Here is a 19,088-nt window from a genome sequence, read left to right as displayed (position 1 = left end):
TAACCAGCTGAGCTACCTGGCCAGGGCCACTGTCCTTACTTCTTGAATCTGTTGGGCCAGTTGGCGAGGAATGGAGGAGCATAGTGTTCCTTGACACCTATCTGTGGAGAAAAGCTGTATTTATTGGCAGGGTTTGGGGGTATTGGGATTTATTGCAAAAACAAATGCTAAGTGGACCTTTGTAAGCAGGCCTATAGCATAATGTGCTGAAAACGTTATAAATGAAATTTTATAGTAGATCTATAAGTAGAAGTGGACTAATGTAGTCTTCTATGGGTAGCATTACTTTTTAAATTAAGTACTTAGATAAATAAGTGATTGTATTTTGTATACTGTTCATGATGCTGAAAAGTGTATGATACCAACAATGCTTGAAGTAGCCAAAATTTTGGATAGGCTTTGGTTATTTAGATTTTTCTTATAGAACTCTTGGTCCAGATTGTCATTGTAATTGTGAAGGATTGAAAGTGTGATTAACAAAAAATACTGTCTCTTCAAAAGGCTAATCTTTTTTTTTCCCCTCACCTGTACTTTTCTCCTAGGTTGTGTATTCTTCCTGTGCCTGGGGATCTTTTATATGTTTCGTCCAAACATATCCTTCGTGGCCCCTCTGCAAGAGAAGGTGGTCTTTGGGTTGTTCTTCTTGGGGGCCATTCTCTGCCTTTCTTTTTCGTGGCTCTTCCACACAGTCTACTGCCATTCCGAAGGGGTCTCCCGACTCTTCTCTAAGTAAGTATCTGTAAAGTCCATATTTTGATCAATGATACAGAGTTAGTGAGTTAGTGAAAAACATCTAGTGGAGCTGACAGAATTCTAAGTGCCATCTAATGGGAACATTTAAAAAAAATTAAAGCAAGCACCCCACTTTGCTTCTTAGCTGTCATTGCTGGCTTGTGTCATGGGGGATTAATTTGAATGTGTAATGCACAGTGATTTTTAACAAATGGATTTTTCCCTCCCATCCTAGACTAGATTACTCCGGCATTGCTCTTCTGATTATGGGAAGTTTTGTTCCTTGGCTTTATTATTCTTTCTACTGTAATCCACAACCTTGCTTCATCTACCTGATTGTCATCTGTGTGCTGGGCATTGCAGCCATTATAGTCTCCCAGTGGGACATGTTTGCCACCCCTCAGTATCGGGGAGTCAGAGCAGGTAAGAGCATGTGGGGTTTTGCACTGAACATTTGTCTACCAGTCATTTACTAAAGGTCTACCATTTATTTTCTAAGCATTATGCTATGTACTTGTGATGCAAAGATGAATAAATTATAGTTTCTGTTTTTGGGAGCTTTTAAAGCAGTGTTCATCATCTGTGTTAAAGCAGTAGAGTTGAGAAACAGGGGTAAGCTGTGTGAGCCCTGTGTTCTGGGCAGTGTGTAATTTCTTTTAGTTTATGGTCATACACTGTCGATGAGACCGGGGGCTCTGTAACCTTTGGAAAATAATCAGTGGTTCTTCCTACTGTCAGCATGAAGTGTACTTTTTGCAGTGATTTGTTTTTTTGTTGTTGTGTTGTTATTTTTGTTTTGTATATTTATTTTAAATTGTTCAATCTGCTTAGGTAAATAAGAATTAACTCCATGTGGGGGAGGGGAGGGGACGAGTGGTGGTGGAAGATGGTATGGGGGCATAAGAGGTGATGGAAAGAAAGAAAATAAAAAAAATTTTAAGAAGACTTCATACTGATTGTGTTCTACTCGTGTAGGCACCGTATATCTCTTCTGATGTAGGGATAAAGAGGCTTTTAAAAAAAAAATTTATTTATTTTTCTTAGAGGGGAAGGGAAGGGGAGAGAGAGAGAAATATCAATGTATGGTTGCCTCTCATTCGTCCCCTGCCAGGAACTGGGAACTGGCCTGCAACCCAGGCATGTGCCCTGACTGGGAATCGAACCGCGATCATGTGGTTCGAAGGCCCATGCTCAATCCACTGAGCTATACCAGCCAGGGCGGGATAAAGAGGCTTTTTATAGATTGTGTGGAAAGCCCACAAGCCTTTGAGTGACTTGCTTGAGCCTTCCTGTAAGAGTATAGGGTTAACAGAGACATGTTTCTGTCTTCTACTGGACAGGAGAATCCTTATAGCCAAGGCTGTGTCTTGAATTTTCTATTCCTAGCATCAAACCCAGTGCCTGGTGAGAATGAAAAAGTATTAAAAGGAGTAGTTTTCCTTTCAATCTTTAAAACAAAAAACAAAAAAATCTATTTAGTATTAAAATCTAAGCCATGGTTCACCTGCAGTTACCTAGAAGGTTAGGAGTTAGAGTTAACTCTATGCTCTAACACTACTCTCTTCTCTCCTTAAATGTTTATGTGAACAAATGAGCAGTGATCTGGGCTGGCTTACAGTAGTACTTAACCTTAGTGGTAAGGTTGCTTAAGTACGTGAGTTAAGAACCTCTTTGTTGAGTAGAGCTGAGGATCCTGCTGTTCACACACATCGGAAGAACCAAGTACCTGAGCTTTGACTTAGTATGTAGAGCAAGACCATTGGCAGCCTTTGCTTAGTATGTAGAGGAACAGAACAAGTGAAGGAACGGGGGGTCATAGTCGCTTCTCTTTGGTGAGCAATAGAGGTAGGGAGTACTTTTTATTTAGGCCTATTTCTTGGCTTATTTCTTTTGTGAGATGAGCATTGCTATTTTCCTTTTCTTTGTCGATGTCCATTTTATTTATGAATATGTATATGTGCATACATTGTTGCATACCCGCAGTTTGTGGAATGATGTCTAAAGCAAGCAGTAGTCCCCTTTCTTTTGGGAAAGCTTACCATTGTTTTGCAAGGTCCATTCTTAAGTCTTTGTGTCAAAAGTGTAGCAGCAGTTTCGGCTCTTGCAGGGAGTTATGTGGTGTGTGGGTTGACACACATCTCAAAATGGTTTTAGGTCAGTTGCCTTCAAACTTTTTTGATTGTGACATTTTGTTTTAATACACACATACACAAATGGACAGAAATATCAATTATAAAACTTTTACAAACTAGTACTCTCTACTTGTGACACAGTGTGATATTTATTATTTTACTCTAGTTCATTTTAAAAAATTCTGATCCAGAAGTTTGAAAAACACTGCTATCGATTTTGAAGGCATGTTGTAGGGCTTGGTGGAGTGATTCTCATAGACTTCTGTAGACTTCTGTAACTGATTGGTACTTTTGGGCCTGGAAACTTTCAGAAGCATCTTTCTCTTTCTCTCTGTCTGTCTGTCTGTCTGTCTGTCTTGGAAATGAAAATACAGCTTAGTCTTTGAAGCATGAACCTCTAGCTGAGTGTAGTTCCAGCTGTGGTTCCCAGAAATGCTTTGGGGAGTCATCAGAACCAATAACTGCCTCATGTTTCCTCACCTCCACCTCTCTTTCTCATCCCTCATGCTACCCTAGGAATATCTCTTGTTTTATGTATTTTTTAAAAAATATTATATTTTTTCCATTACCGTTAATATCTGTTGTTGTAAAGGGAAGATAAAATATGTAAAATATCTGTGTCTGTGCTTTGTTTTACAGTCCATGTCTATGAAGAGGCAACATTTAGGGAGGCTTGAACCAACTCCTAGAGCTGTCTAGTTCCTAAAACACTGCAAAATCCTCTGAGGACTGCTCACTTGTTAAGCTAAGCCTCTCTTAGCAGGAGGCTCCTTGAATTTGTAACTAGATCTGTCTTTTAGAATGCAACTTTGCTGTCTTGTGTGGCAGTATGCTAGAGTTTGAAGAACCTTCTTTTTCCATTCATACGAGAGGCTAATGTTGCATTATACTTGGAAGTATTCATTTTACAGAGTTGTTGGTTCTGTGTTGTAATATTTATTTCCTGTTCCTTATTTCTGTCTGCATTTTTGCTTTATTTATTTCTCGTGATTCTCAGGAGTGTTTTTGGGACTAGGCCTGAGTGGAATCATTCCTGCCTTGCACTATGTCATCTCTGAAGGGTTCCTGAAGGCTGCCACCATAGGACAGATCGGCTGGTTGATGCTTATGGCCAGCCTCTATATCACAGGGGCTGCCCTGTATGCTGCTCGCATCCCTGAACGCTTCTTTCCTGGCAAGTGTGACATCTGGGTAAGTATGATCAGAGGTGGCTATTGTGCATACGTGCATACCTCTTAGTGGGTTATTGGCAGACTGGGAAGTAAAATAACTGAAAAAATTGTAGACTCAAAGTCAACAGATCTGTATTCTAGTCCTAATGCTCTCTCATTACTTGTGTTTCTCTGGATGATAAATATAAAAACTGCTGTATTTTGCCATGTATAATGCATTCCCATGTATAATGCATACCCATGTTTTTAGCTCACACTTTCAGGGGAAATTTTTTTTTTAAGATTTTATTTGTTTATTTTTAGACAGAGGGGGAGAGAGGGAGGAAGAGAGGGAGAGAAACAACAATGTGTGGTTGCCTCTTATGTGACCCCAACTGGGGACCTGGCCTGCAGCCCAGGTATGTGCCCTGACTAGGAATCCAACCAGTAACCCTTTAGTTCACAGGCTGGTGCTCAGTCCACTGAACCACACCAGCCAGGGTTCATTTTAATTTTTTAATTCAATTATTATTTATATTTAGATACTTGTTTTCTGTATTGTATAGAAATTTTGGGGAGACATATTATGGTAGAAGAAATTTTATGTAATAATTACAGGACACAGGAACAAATACAAGGTATTTCAGGTACTATCCATATATAATGCACATCTTTAATTTTCCCTCAAAAATTTGGGCAAAAAAGTGCATTATACATGGCAAAATATGAATATATATTGAGCACTTAGTTGGTACCTGGCACAGTACTGAGTGAGCACTTCTCACGGATTACCTCATTTAACACATTAGCCGTATAAGGTATAATAATTGTTACTAATGTTTTCATTTTGCATATTAGGACATGAGGTTTAAGGAGGTTAGGTGGCTCTCATGATAGGAGTGGACTCCAAATGAGACTCTAGTGTCAGAGTGTATACTACACTGTACTGGCAAGTCACTTAGTCATTCTTTGTCTCAGTTTCCTCATTTATGAAATGAGAGTGATGGACCAGATTTTTACCTAGATCCTTTTTGATCACCAAGTTTAATGATTTGTTTTGAGAGAGAGAATGTGTGGATGTGTTTGTTTGGAGTAGGAGGTAGAGCTAACTAGATCATGCTTAATGGTAAGAGAGGGAAAGAAGATACAGGGGACTGATAGATGGAACATTTTATAACAGAAGATGGCTTGAAACATTTTCAACAGTACAGAATTGGAGTGTTGTTTGACATGAAGTCTGACCTTTGAAATTGTGTTTCTTAACCTCTTGTTTATTGGTATAGACTAAAGTGATCATGCAGTCTCTTTAAAGTTTAGCTATCTGTAAAATGAAAATAATGCTAATTTAGGCAGTCTTTTGAGTTTGAAATTAGCTAATTTATCACTCTGAGATTGTCTCTTCATAATTTTGACATTGATATGGGAAGATTTTTTTTACCTTTTCTCCGTTCAGGGGAGAGTTAAGTCCCTTTGGTGTCCTTGGAAGCATCTCTCTGGCTGTGGCTAATAGATTTTTCTAGTTTACACTAATAAAATCAGTGTCTTTCCCTTGCTAAATACTGTTTTGCTGCTGTACTTTTTCACTTTGAGACTATAATGAGAGAATAGTGTGATTTTGAAGTAATGTTCGGTGCACTGAACATTTGATAACCCCCTTTGAGCATTCAGCATCACATGTTAAGTCAGAAATACTATCACGTGGTTGTAGGTCAGCTTCTGACTTCAGAAGGAAGTGAAAGGCCCTGCTTTCCTAGTCTTTTGATATATTTAGTATCTTGTCTGTGTAATTCTGGAGTCTTAAAGCAGGAGAAAACTCTAACCACCGTATGTTTTGATCTTTACCCAGTCCTGGAAATCCCTTTAGTTTTTCTAACAGAGCTTTTTCTAACATTTAAATGACCATAGCTCACCCTGGCTGGTGTAGCTCAGTGGATTGAGCGCGGGCCTGTGAACCAGACGATTGCGGTTCGATTCCCAGTCAGGGCACATGCCTGGGTTGCAGGCCAGTTCCTGGCAGGGGACATACCAGAGGCAACCATACATTGATATTTCTCTCTCTTTCTCTCCTTCCTTTCCCCTCTAAAAATAAATAAATAAAATCTTACAAAAGAAATAAAATAAATGACCATAGCTCAAGTGCTTTAGTTTATGACAAATGTGTCTGTCAGCACTGAGGAAAATGCTCTCTGTCTAACCGTTGCCTACTGCTAGGCATTAGGGGACCCTTGGGACCCTTGGTGGTCTGTCGGCAGGAGTCTGTGTATGGCAGTGTCCATGTGTTCACTTTATACTGCAGCGTTAAGTGTGCACATTTTCATTTCTAGACCTTAGCAGTAGCACCTTGATTTCTTGGGGGACAGCTGGTCTTCAGTTTAGCAGAATATGATATGCCTAATGTATATCTGAGGATCTGTGGACACCTCGAATTTGAGCTCTGTCACATCCATTCCGTGCCCTGTGCTCAGCGTAAATGATCTTAAGATCCTTCAGCAGACTTTTTAATAATGTATAGGTTTCTCCACCCCCACCTTTTTTTTTTTTTTTTTGCCTCCAGTTTCACTCTCATCAGCTATTCCACATCTTTGTGGTTGCCGGCGCTTTTGTTCACTTCCACGGGGTCTCAAACCTCCAAGAGTTCCGCTTCATGATTGGTGGAGGCTGCAGTGAAGAGGATGCACTGTGACACCTACAGTAGCCAGGGATTGGGATCCTGAACCAGCGCCTGTAGCGCCTGCAGGCCTCCCTTCTTGTCCAGTGATGCCAGTTCCAGAGAAGCTCCAAAACTCTGACAGCCTCATGGGCTTGGTGACGCCCCAGGGGCTTCACGTGGCACATGACTGAGAAGAGAAAAACAAAAATAAATCATACCTCAAAGGATGGAGTGCATCAATTAGGAGAAAAGGAGAAATGGCCCAAACCCTGACATATTCGTGGGATGTACTGATTTAAGGGCTCTGCAGGACCCTTGGCAAACTGGCTTCTGATCTGTATCATATTTATTTGTTGAAGATGGAGAAACAGTTTAACTGGCAGTTCGTCCTCCCTTTCTCTCTCCTTAAAACAATAATACAAACCAATTTGGATGAACATTTATATCTTATTAAGCGGTGGGAGTGTGATTTTAGATGCTGTTTTGGAGAACAAACAATGTAAATAAGATTTCTAACTTACTGTTTAAATAAGAATTTATATAAATGTTTAAAACATAGGGATAGGGGAGGGAGGGAGAATTTTTGTATAGGATGAAACATGCAAGTACCACACACTGTTTCAATTTTGCACAAAGTGACTGTAGGAGGATCAGGTGGTAGCCGCAGAATGTATAATGCCTTGGTGCACCAAGGTGCCTTCTGAAGGCTGACATACCTTGGACCCTGGTGGGGCAGAGAGTACAGCCCCAGCCCAGTGATCACATGACCACTCTCATGACTTGAGAGCCTTTGGGAGTCCTGAGGTAGAGGGAGTGGGTATGTGTTTTCTCAGTGGAAGCAGCACGTGAGTGGCTAACAGGATGTTACTACATAAGGGCTCTAATTAAGTTGTCCGCAGAGAGACTGACTGCTTTTTTGTGTTGATGACCCTTTAAGGAGTAGAGGTACCTGCTTCAGAAAGTCACTTATGCTGGTGGAGGGGAAGCTCTGGAGACATTAGCACAGGGGCTGATCTGATTACTTCCTGGGCATCCTGTTCAGTTTTGTGGTGATTTTTATCTGCTTACAGGGATGTGACAGTTTTCCATATCCTTGTTGTAGAGCTTTACAGTACCCCGGAAATTCCCCTCTATTAAAATCACTGCCCCAACTACCCTTCTTCCTCCTGGGACTAAAAATCAACTTTTTCCCAGCATCATTTTTCTTGGCACAAAAGTCTGCCTTGTCCAGGTGCCTCCTGAGCTCATTTACCTAGCTAGGAAGACCACTTCCTTTGGATTAGGAAAATGATTTTCACCTGGTACCTTGTCTTGGCGAGCCTCAGTATGACAGACAAATCAGCTCTCCTTGAATAGAAAACCCAGGAGAACTCTTGTGAGGCAGGGTCCAGTATGCAACATGGAATATCAGCATTTCCTGATAAGTGTGGTGGGAAGTTATAAAAGGAAAGTTGTATGTTGTCAGGGAGGCTGGTAGAACCTTTAAAGCTGTATCTTTGAAGGACTGCCAGAAGTAAAAGAAAGACTGCTGATGTCTTTACCCTGTTACAGTGTCAGGGAGAGGTAGGGGAACTTTCATCTTGGCTCGTACTTGAACCACACAAATAGCACTAGAGTCTTAGGTTACTTACCCTCATCAGGCGATCATTACATCCTGGGGATTGCGGGTGTTAGGACTAAACATTGAGGTCCTAAGCTTGTAAGCTTGCATCCTAAACTGGATGTTTGGGAATATGGGAGGGTCTCCTATTTATTTTGGACAGGGTTTACTTGGTTCTGTTTCTCTTTTCTTTCCCCTTCCACTTTCCAGCAAAAGCTGGGAACCAGGAAGAAAGAATCCACTGTAGAACTTGGGAAGAACTTAAGAGTATTTTGGGTCTGGTTAAGGTCATTGTCCTGGGTGCTAGGTGAACCCAGCAAAAGTGGGTAAATTGGTTCAGTGCCTAACAGAATAAACAGTATTAGTCTCTTTGAGGAGACCGTCCAGCAGGACAGTGGCCATCCGGAAGGAAACTCACTTAGTTCTACAGACACAATAGCACATATCAGAAGCCAGACTTGCTCTTTGGTCATGCACTTGGGATATGGGGTGTAAGATGCAGCCTTGAAACAATACCAACAGAGGTAGCAGTCTCTGGGTCCCATCACTCCACACCCCAAAGGAGGAGCTGAATCTGGTTCGACATAGCACAAACCCCCAGGAAACATGAAATTTAACATCGATGTACAATCCAGTAAAAATCTCTAAAGGGTGTGTGTGTGTGTGTGTGTGTGTGCCCATTTATATGTGTGTGTCTGTGAGCAACTCACTACCAACAGCCTCACTGCACTTGGTCTTATAGTGCTCGCTGAGAACTCTCACCAGGTTGGTGCCTGAATGCCTTACTCTCAGCAGTCAGAGGCTTGCTTGCTCTGTGCAGATTTTTAATTTTCTTTTTTGGCCCTAGGCTGATTAGGACCTCTGCAGCTTCACTCTCTCACCATTAAATAGTGGCCTTTTTTCAGTATTTCCCCCCTTACCCTTTATAAATTGCTGAAGCCACAAAGCACACGTTGGGGATTGTAGAAGGCTGGGGTCTCAGAAAGGCATCTGTGTGATGGCGCTGTTCACCATGGGATTGCCCTTGCTGTGTTCTCAACTTCTAATAAAAACCAAATGGAATATGAATTTTGGTGTATATTTCTTTCTACTGCCTCAGTTTACCTCCCCAGAACTTTTAAAGCTTCTTAATTGAAATTTTAATTTCAACAATGAAGCTTAAGGAATTTTCAGAAACTTTGGCAATCTGAATCCACAAACGGAAGGGCTCATTGCACTCGGCTCACTTTCCTCAACCATTCTGACAAGGGTTAGAATGGAGGGCAGGGCTAACTCCAAGGGGGCAGTTCTTAATTTATTATTACAGTTTATAAAAATAATACCTAATACAATGAACATGCTATGCAAAGGGGTCTGTGAAAGTACCCTTGATAACCTCATATAATCCTATCCATTCTGTGAACTGATCAGCTCACATTTCGTAGGTGCAAAAACGTGCTTAGAAGAGCTAAGGCTCACTCTGCTGGCACTCTTTAAGAAGGAAATTCAGGTGAAATAGTCATTATATTGATTTAAAAGTTTTGGAGTCCTGGCCAGGTAGGTCATTTGGATAGAGAATCTTCCCAATATGCCACTGTTGTGGATTCAATCCTCAATCCTCGGTAAGGGCACATAGAAGAATCAGCCATTGAGTGCATACATAAGCAAAAAAAAAAAAAAAAAAACCAGATCAATGTTTCTTCTGTCCTCTCTAAAAAGCAATAAATAAAAAGTTTTGAGGATTGTTAACTCTTTATGTAATTACGGAAGAGGAATCCTAATCTTTTGCCTTAGGTAAATTTAGTTTTTTCATTTAAAAAACCTAAGTTTTGACTTCCGCCAAGATGGAGGCATAGGTGGAAACACTGTGCCGTCTCCCACAACGAAGTTTGAATACAGCAAAGATTTGGAGAAACAAAGACACAACCAAAGGACAGAAAATTGAATTATACGGAAGTCCGACTACATCTAACCGTTCAACGGGGATGGTAAGAGGGGTGGAGCCAGCAGCGAACAGGGTCGGGGCCCAACCCAGGTGTGCAGGCAGACGGGAACCAGTTGGGGTGCGGGGCAAACCTCGGGCGCATATTCGCGCACAGTGAGACAGACCACGCAGGCCCCAGGGGGCGAGGGCTGACGGCGGTGGCACACTCGTGTGCAGTGGGACGAAACTCGAGGGCCAGGTGACGGCAGCAACTGCGGCACCGGTGAGGGCAATGGCGGAAGGCGGAGGACAGGACGCCATAGTCCCTCTTTGACCCCGCCCCCACATACAGCGTCACAACCCAGCGACTTAGTTGCCCTGTTCTAGTGAACATTTTAGGGCTCTGATCCTGCTATGGAACAGGCACGAACAACCTGAAAGATGGCGCGAGAAGAACTCAAAGTCCCAGAGCCAATAACTCTCAGCGACCAAGAAATTGCCAGCTTCTCAGAAGCACAATTCAGGACACTATTTATCAGGATGCTCACAGAACTGGTAGATTATAGTCAAAAATTAGAGAAACAAAGTCACAAATTAGAGGAATTTATGAAGGCTAAATTAATTGAAATGAAGGGAGATGTCCGGGAATCCAATAGTGATGGAAAGGAAATTGGGACTCAAATCAATGGAATGGACCAGAAGGAAGAACAAAACATCCCACCAGAAAGGAATGATGAAATGAGAATTCAAAAAAATGAGGAGAGGCTTAGGAACCTCCAGGACATCTTGAAACGTTCCAACATCCGAATTATAGGGGTACCAGAAGGGGAAGAGAAACAGCCACGAGTGGAAAACTTATTTGAACAAATAACAAAGGAGAGCTTCCCCAGTCTGGCAAAGGAAATAGACTTCCAGGAAATCCAGGAAGCTCAGAGAGTGCCAAAGAAGTTGGACCCAAGAAGGAACACACCAAGGCACATCATAATTACATTAGCCAAGACCAAAATGAAGGAGAGAATCCTAGAAGCAGCAAGAGATAAGGGGACAGTCACCTACAAAGGAGTACCCATCAGACTGTCAGCGGATTTCTCAAAAGAGACCTTACAGGCAAGAAGGGGCTGGAAAGAAGTATTCCAAGTCATGAAATCCAAAGACCTACAGCCAAGATTGCTCTATCCAGCAAAGCTTTCATTTAGAATGGAAGGACAGATAAAGTGCTTCTCAGATAAGGTCAAGTTCAAGGAGTTCATCATCACCAAGCCCTTATTATATGAAATGTTAAAGGGACTTATCTAAGAAAAAGAAGATGAAAAATATTAACAGTGAAAGGACAGCAAACTCAAAGTTACTAACAACCACACCTAAAACAAAAGCAAACCAAGAGGACAGCTAGATCAGGAGTGGAACCATAGAAATGAAGAACACATGGAGGGTTAGAAACAGGGGGGTGGGAGGGGGAGAAGGGGGGAGAAGGCACAGAAAATAGCATAGAGGGTAGGTAGAAAATAGATAAGGGGAGGGCGAGAATAGTGGGGGAAATATAGAATCCAAAGAACTTGAGACACATGGTTATAAACTAAGGGGGGGAGAATGGTGGGGGAGGGAGGGTGTGAGTGGGGGGGAATGAAGGGGGGGAATAGAACAACTGTAATGATATAATCAATAAAATATATTTAAAAAAAATAAAAAATAAAAAACCTAAGTTTTTTTGAGTTCTGAGTTCTCGTTTTTAAGTGTAAATAAAACGTAAGAGTTTCCTGTTTATTTTCTGGGTATAGAACACTGGGCATCATTCTGATCTTGAACAACAAACTTAAGCCTACAAACAACCCACTTGGTTTTTCCTTAGTCTTTTCTACAAGCTGTCTACATGTTCTCTTTCTCAGGTGGGCTCTGTGGATATTGTAAAGGACAAATAAGAACAAATTTGAATTTTGACTATAGAATGCTGGGGCCCTAAGTGGCCTAGAGAAACCTCTGGGGGCAGTGTTGCTTTAAAAATTACCCTAGAAATATGCCCTGGCTGGTGTGGTTCAGTGGACTGAGTGCCGACCTGCAAACCAAAGGCTCACTGGTTTGAGTCCCAGTTAGGGCACATGCCTGGGTTGTGGGCCTGGTGCCCAATAGGGGCATGGGAGAGAAACACACTGATGTTTCTCTCTCTCTCCCTTACCCTCTCTCCAAATAAATAAAATCTTAAAAAAAAATTACCCCAGAAATAATGTCCTTGTCTAGAATATTTTGCTTCAGTTATAGCACATTCTGTGGCTTCCTTTGGTGGGCATGTACTATGGACTGCCACCCCCTGTGTCCTAGTGTATGAACTTTCGCTGCCTTCACATATTTGGCCTAGTGAAACAAAGCAGTCTGGCTCGTAACTTCTGCAGGTGATGGTGCACCAGGTCTCAGGGACCCAAGGAAGCTGGAGATCCAGCTGGGTGATGACCACAAAAGCCTCTCATTACTGCCCACTGACCATCCCTGCCAACCACACTGAACTAGAAACAGCCATAGGTTCATAGGAGCCCAGTTCTGCCATTTGCAGAGTGACACAGGCTAAACATTTATTTCCCAGTCTGTTTTGTCACCTGTTAAAATGGTGTTTGTAACATCTCTTCATGAAGTGTTTTTACAGATCAACTTTCTCAAGTTTCCCGTGTTGATTGGCTGGCATTTCTGCCACTCTTCATTCTTCCTCCCTTTTATGGTCTGTAACCCCATATATATTTTTCTGACTTTAAGATAATGTCCACTGCCTTGCCCTCATGAACCAAAACTTACGAAGTGACTGCAGAAGCATTTTACCTGAAAGCATTTCTATTAAAATATACAGAATTATTAGGTGGATTTAGTAACTAATATATTCCTGTGCCAAGGAAGAAGGACCTGACAGCAGCCTTGGGTTCTTGGTCAGCCAAAGATGTGCAACATTTATAAGAAGGGGTTTCAAGGTTCTTTACCCCAGATGGCATTATTAAATGACTCCAGTTTGAACTTTGTTCCTTCCGAGATCAAGCTGATGGCTGTTTTGCTCGAGCCAGGCTGCCACCTGCTGTCTTTGAGTGACTGTGTTAAAAATCTAGAGGACGAGAGTTCTGACCTTTGGAGGTAAAATTCAAAAGAATTCTCTGTTCTCCCAGGTAAAGAGCAAGGCTAGTTTGTTAGAAATGGTCTTTTGTTCCACTGGTTCTGAAAGAGATTCAGCTCACTTCTGGCCACACAGAGGCACAGGGATTAAATGAACGAAATGTGGTCAGGATTTGCCGCAGCACTTCCTGAGCCTGGTTCTTAAATTATGGTGAATATAGTTGATGGGTTTGCCTGATTGTGTTCTCTTGGTTTTGGTGGGGGAAATAAGCTCTTCAAAACCTGGTGCTGGATTGCCCTGGAACAAGACTAGCAGTTGGAGTCTGGGAGGTGGAGGTAAGGTCAAATGGTGTGAGAGGCCCAGCATTTACTGATGTCACAGAAAGGTTGGGTGGCCATGGCCCTTGCAGGGAGGGCTGGAGCAATAGTTAGAAAGTGCTTGCGCTGCCACAGATGTCACAATGAGGACTTCGACAGGACTGTGGGGTGGTCTTGAGCACTGACAGCCAAGGGGCTGGAGAAAGGGCTTCCTGCTGCTTTCTCGTTGGCCTGCAGCAGGCAGACAACTGTAACCTTTACCTACTGTTCCTGGCATCCAAACTAATTTCTCTGTCTCCTACTCTGTGAAAGCAGGTAATAGTAGTTAGGCACATTATTATGAATATCACATTCAAATCTCACAATACTCTTCCACTAATTTGGAGCCAATTTTCAACCCCGTGCTTGTTTCCTGGTCTGTAATACAGGGCTAATAGCAGTAGTACCTCCTTCAGAGGGGTGTTGCTAGGATCGAATGAGCAAATACCTGTTTTTACTTGGTTCATATGAACCTTAGGTATTCGTAGTGTTATTCTTCCACTTAAACAGGTTGAGTGAGCATGCATGGATCCCTGATCTCTGGGGTTTGATTTCTTAGCTGCAAACAGGCTTGTTGTGAGCCCTAAATGGTAGTGGAAGAAACATTTTATAATTAATATAAAGCATTTTACAAACATAATGAGTGTGTTTTTATTGAGTTGGCCTACTCTAGAGAGAAGTGGGGCAAACTATTGGAGGGAAACTTGTACTTTGAAGTGTGGAGGCCTGAGAAGAAGGGTCCCCCAAGGCTCTTGTGTGCTGTTCTTGACCATGATGTTGGGGCTTGGCTAGCCCTCCTCACTGGAGGCTGGTGACAAGGAAAGGTCTGAGGCCACCTCAGAATTCGTATGCAGTCCTGCTTTTAATGTTGCTCTCACAGTGGAGACTGCTGTCTCATAGGAGCCAGGTCTGAGGGAGAGGGAGGAGGAAATTCCAGGGTCTCAAGCCTCTGGAGTAGTATATATGTGGGGAGTGAGTTTCCAAAGTGAGCTCCCTTCCTGGTGGACTCTGCCTGGCACATTGGGATATTCCTAAAAGTTCCAGCCCCAGGAACAGAGCCAGGGAGTCTTTTGGTAGATCAGTGGCCAGTAAAAGACCATCATGGGTCCTGGACCTCCTGGAGAGTGTGGAGCCAGCCCTGAGGAGACCCTACCCCATGCTGGGGGGAGGGCCTGCTATTTCCCTGGGACCTCTCTACTCCACTTCAGCCATGCTTGCTGCCTCTGCTGAACCTGCCTTACCTTCCAATGTGGCAGCATTTCTTAGAGATGTGAAAGTTCTTTAATGTTAGAGCTTTGTAAAGATTTTAAAATATATTTTATTTATTATGCTATTACAGTTCCAATTTTTCCTCTTTGCCCCTCTCTGCCTAGTGCCCCCCCTTCTTTTCAGCAATATCCTCTTTAGTTCATGTTCATGTTCATGGTCGTGCATATAATTTCTTTGGCTTCTCCATTTCCTATACTGTTCTTAACCTCCCCTGTCTATTCTGTACCCACCAATTATGCTGCTTAATCACTGCACCTTTTCCCTCATTCTCCCTCTTCCCCCTCCCAGCTGATAACTCTCTGAATGATCTCCATGTCTATGAGTCTGTCCCTGTTGTGGCTGTTTGCTTAGTTTTGTTTTTGTTTTTTTAGATTCAGTTGTTGATAGTTATGAGTTTGTCGTCATTTTGCTGTTCATAGTTTTGATCTTCTTTTTCTGAAGTAAGTCCCTTTAACATTTCGTGTAATAATGGCTTGGCGATAATGAATTCCTTTAGCTTTTACCTTGGGAATCACTTTATTCACCCTTTCATTCTAAATGATGGCTTCACTGGAGAGAGTAATCAGGGATGTAGGTCCTTGCCTTTCAAATTTGATTACTTCTTTCCAGCCCCTTCTTGCCTGCAAAGTTTCTTGTGAGAAATCAGCTGACAGTCTTGTGGGAACTTCTTTGTAGGTAACCCTCTGCTTTTCTCTTGCTGCTTTTAAGATTATCTTTAACCTTTGGCATTTTTATTATGATGTGTCTTGGTGTGGTTCTCTTTGGGTCCAACTTCATTGGTACTCTCTGTGTTTCCTGGACTTGTATGTCCATTTCCTTCACTAAATTAAGGAAGGTTTTTTTCCACTATTTTTTAAAATAAGTTTTCAATTTCTTTCTCTTCTTTTTCTTCTGCCATTCCTATTAGTTAGATGTTGGTACTTTTGGAGATATTCCAGAATCTTCTTACACTCTCCATTTTTTAGATTTTTAAAAAGATTTTATTTATTTATTTTAGAAAGGGGAACGAAGGGAGAAAGAGAGAGAGAGAGAAACATCAGTGTGTGATTGCTTCTCACACAACCCCTACTGGCCTGCAACCCAGGCACGTGCCCTGACTGGGAATTGAACCAGTGATACTTTGATTTGCAGGCCGGCACTCAAACCACTGAGCCATGCCACCCAGGGCTAATTCTTGTTTCTTCATTCTGTTCTGGCTGAATGTTTATTTCTTCCTTTGTTCTAAATCCCAGCTTCCTTCCCTTTACTGTTGGTTGTTTGTAGAATTTTCTTTATTTCACTTAATGTAGCCTCTATTTCTTCCTTTATGTGTTTGCCGAACTCAGTGAATTCTCTGAACATCCTGATCATCTTTGTTTTTAACTGTCAATGTGATTGGTTGGTTATCTCCATTTTGCTTCGTTCTTTTTCTGGGGTTTTGTTCTCTTTTTTCATTTAGGCCATATTTCTTTGTCTCCCCTGCTTGGCAACCTCCCTGTGTTTGTTCCTGTGTATTAGGTAGAGCTGCTTTGACTCCCTGTCTTAGTGCACCAGTTAAGTTGTAAGGGGTGGAGCCTTAGGTATTTGCAAGGGTGAGTCAACCCACTTTACCACTTTGTGGTGCTGTGAGGGCCAGAAGGGGTCAGAGAAGGGACAGTGCCACTGCCTGGCCTCTGGAGGCTTGCCCAGCACTCATCCATTTTCCAGTCACTTCACTTACTTCCTGTATGCAACTGGCTGCTAGCTGCTGCCTGGTGGTGATTCCCAGAGTGGGTAGGTTTGTGTAGAATCATGCAGGCCCTTTAACTGGACTCTCCTAAGAGACTGGCAGCTTCTTCTGCTGCCCCAATCCCCACTGGTTTTTACAGCCAGAAGATGTGAGGCATTTTTTCCCTGGTGTTGGAACCCTGGGCTACACAGTCTGGACTGAACTGGGATCACTTGTGCCTGAGCTATCCCTCCCAATTTTTACCCGCCACATGTGAATGTGGGACAGTTCATTCTGCTGCCACCTCTCCATGCCATTCCACATCCTCTCTGCCCCGGCTCCCTGGCTCTGCCCCTCCTACCTGTCTGGATGAATGTGGCTTCTTTAAATCCCTGGTTGTTGGACCTCCATACAGTTTAATTTTCTGGCAGTTCTGAGTGTTTTTTGTTTTGGGTTAGTTGTAATTCTTACGGTTGTGTGAGGAGGCAAATGTATAAGTTTGTCTACCTATGCCTCCATCTTGACTGGAAGTCTAGGAGTTTTTTAATAGCAATAGTTTGCAGACATGTGTCTGCTGCGATGTGTCCCATTACTATTCACTTCCCTGCTCTCTCTCTCCCCCCCTCTCTCTCTCCCTCTCTTGTGTGCATATGTGCACACATACAGAATTAGAACTTTTTTGAGCAGCAGAAGGAAAGAAACTGAGCTTCCCCCACCATGTATCCCATGTTGAGGCAGTTATGTTTTAGGTAGGGGCTTGTTTTTGCCTTTGTCTCATTCCTGCTGTTGGTATTGTTGGTCTCATTTTGCTCCTCTTTCTCAGTACCTTTAAGTCCTTGGGTTCTACTAAAGACCAAACAGGTTCATGGGAAGCAGATGACTGTTTCTTTGGCTAGGTCTGGACTTCTGGAGATAAGTGAAACTAAATTGTTTTGTCTTGGTCCTAGTTGAGCTCATGCTGGGCTCCTTAAGAGAAGGTGGGAAGGCTGAGACAATGCTCGTTGAGATGCGAGGGCTGGTTCCAGGCACCCTAGTCTTCGGGAAGGGGTTTCTGGCTGCATCCAGCAATTTCAGGAGGCAGTGACCATTAGCTCAAGGTTGAGATGAGCATTGACCTGGGTGATAGCTCAGTTGTAGTGAGCTGGCTCCCACATCAGTTGCTGACACTATAAAATGACTCTGGAAAGATCACCTTGTCAAAACAGAGGTCAGAGAGAGTCAGTGTCACTGCAGCAGCTGGGGTGGCAGCAGCCAGGCGCACAGAGGCAGCAGGAACAAGGGATGAGAGGCTAAGGTTTCTGAGGCGCCGCCACAGTCCTGGGCATTCTCCTGTGAACCCAGAGAAGAAAGGGCGGCATTCAGGGTGAAGGAGCCACTGCAGCCAGAGGAGGCAAGGAGTAGGGCGGGGGGTGTCTGGGACTAACAGGGCCCAAAAACTGGGAGAGAGGGAAGTTTCAGGAAGTGAAGGAAGCACTGCCACTTTCCTTAGACCCCTACCTTTTAGGGGAAAGTAGAGCTGTACACTCAGCCCCAGAGCTGGGCTCAAGACTTCTCTGCTTGCCCCTAGTCTTGGATTGACTGTGGGGTCATCCTCCCAGAATGACTTCAGGGAACCATCGACTCTGGGAGCACCTTAGCTGTGGTTTCTTTGTGGCAGCTGCATCCAGCAAAGATGGTACTGTATATGAAGCCCCCCGCTCAGGGCTTGCCACTTGTGGGTGCTCAATAAATGTTGCTCACCATTAGTATTTTGCACATAATGGTTTCCTCCTGTTTTGCTGAGGTCATTTGGAGCTAAGTGCAGTGGCAATAAGAACAGTATGGGGAAGCTGTATGTTGGTTCACTGAGGGCCAAAACCCTGGGGACTGTGCTGTGTTTGTAGCAGCCCCCTTGGCTCCTGGTTGACCTAGTATTTGATGCAGATGTATGAAAGTGTGCATGTTCAGTTGTATTTCTGTGTCCAGGTGCACATGCACAGCCACAGAGCTTAGGACTTGGGGAGGAAGATGGAGCCCCACCCCTTGCCCTCCGCAGCCCCCACCTCTTGATGGAAGGCGTGACAGGAATCTGGTCGCCGGCGGAGCTTCTGGGAGCGCATCCTGTCACACTTGAGAGAGGCATTATGTGGAGAATTCACTGTTAAGGCAAATACCTCATGATAGGAGCTGATTCTAGAGAATAAGTTCTGGAAGACCCTACCTGAGGTAGGACCAGCTGCCTTGCCAGTGGCTTCCAGGGTCAGGAGACAACACCCAGGGGCCCGAGGGAAGGGTTGGAGGACAAATAACGATGCTCTGGAGGAGGGCAGGATGTTGGTGGGCTTCAAAGTCTGAGTCCCTCAAGGTTTCCTGCACCGCCTGCCTCCCTCACCCCTCACTCCCTGGGAAACTGGAAGGATATATTTGACTTCTGTAGCCTCTTGTAGGACTTGCGGGAAGATGCTACAGTCACAGGTGGGGTCTGTCACCAGAAGGAGAAGGTTGCTGTTGGGAATCTGATGCATCACAAACACCCTGCAG

The 19,088-nt window shown here is 43.3% G+C and overlaps 2 protein-coding genes and 1 long non-coding RNA gene across 5 annotated transcripts in view; 1 reads left to right on the top strand and 2 right to left on the bottom strand.

Moving 5' to 3' along the window:
- Positions 1–7,834, top strand: part of ADIPOR2 (adiponectin receptor 2) — a 102,532-nt gene extending 94,698 nt beyond the window's left edge. The window contains exons 5-8 of the mRNA XM_037064788.1: positions 543–729; positions 968–1,155; positions 3,862–4,055; positions 6,570–7,834. Coding sequence (XP_036920683.1) covers positions 543–729; positions 968–1,155; positions 3,862–4,055; positions 6,570–6,698 — 698 coding nt within the window. The 3' untranslated portion in view covers positions 6,699–7,834. The remainder of the gene's footprint in view (positions 1–542; positions 730–967; positions 1,156–3,861; positions 4,056–6,569) is intronic.
- On the bottom strand, positions 6,533–15,477 carry LOC118999992 (uncharacterized). The gene is made up of 2 exons (XR_005069216.1): positions 15,385–15,477; positions 6,533–6,852 (listed from the first exon to the last, which is right to left on the bottom strand). It is a non-coding gene; the product is annotated as an uncharacterized LOC118999992 (long non-coding RNA).
- Positions 15,478–17,053: 1,576 nt separating this feature from the next.
- The window catches only part of CACNA2D4 (calcium voltage-gated channel auxiliary subunit alpha2delta 4), a 127,874-nt gene continuing 125,839 nt past the window's right edge, over positions 17,054–19,088 (bottom strand). For all 3 annotated transcript variants that reach the window (XM_037064783.1, XM_037064782.1, XM_037064785.1), the window contains 3 exons: positions 18,970–19,082; positions 18,611–18,693; positions 17,054–17,897 (listed from right to left, as the gene is read on the bottom strand). In XM_037064783.1, the coding sequence (XP_036920678.1) occupies positions 17,793–17,897; positions 18,611–18,693; positions 18,970–19,082 (301 nt within the window). In that variant the 3' untranslated portion in view covers positions 17,054–17,792. The remainder of the gene's footprint in view (positions 17,898–18,610; positions 18,694–18,969; positions 19,083–19,088) is intronic.

Source organism: Sturnira hondurensis, unplaced genomic scaffold (genome assembly GCF_014824575.4).
Source record: "Sturnira hondurensis isolate 20B ecotype Veracruz unplaced genomic scaffold, ASM1482457v3 Scaffold0015509, whole genome shotgun sequence".
NCBI lineage: Eukaryota > Metazoa > Chordata > Mammalia > Chiroptera > Phyllostomidae > Sturnira > Sturnira hondurensis.
This window is presented reverse-complemented; position numbering and strand designations above follow the sequence as displayed.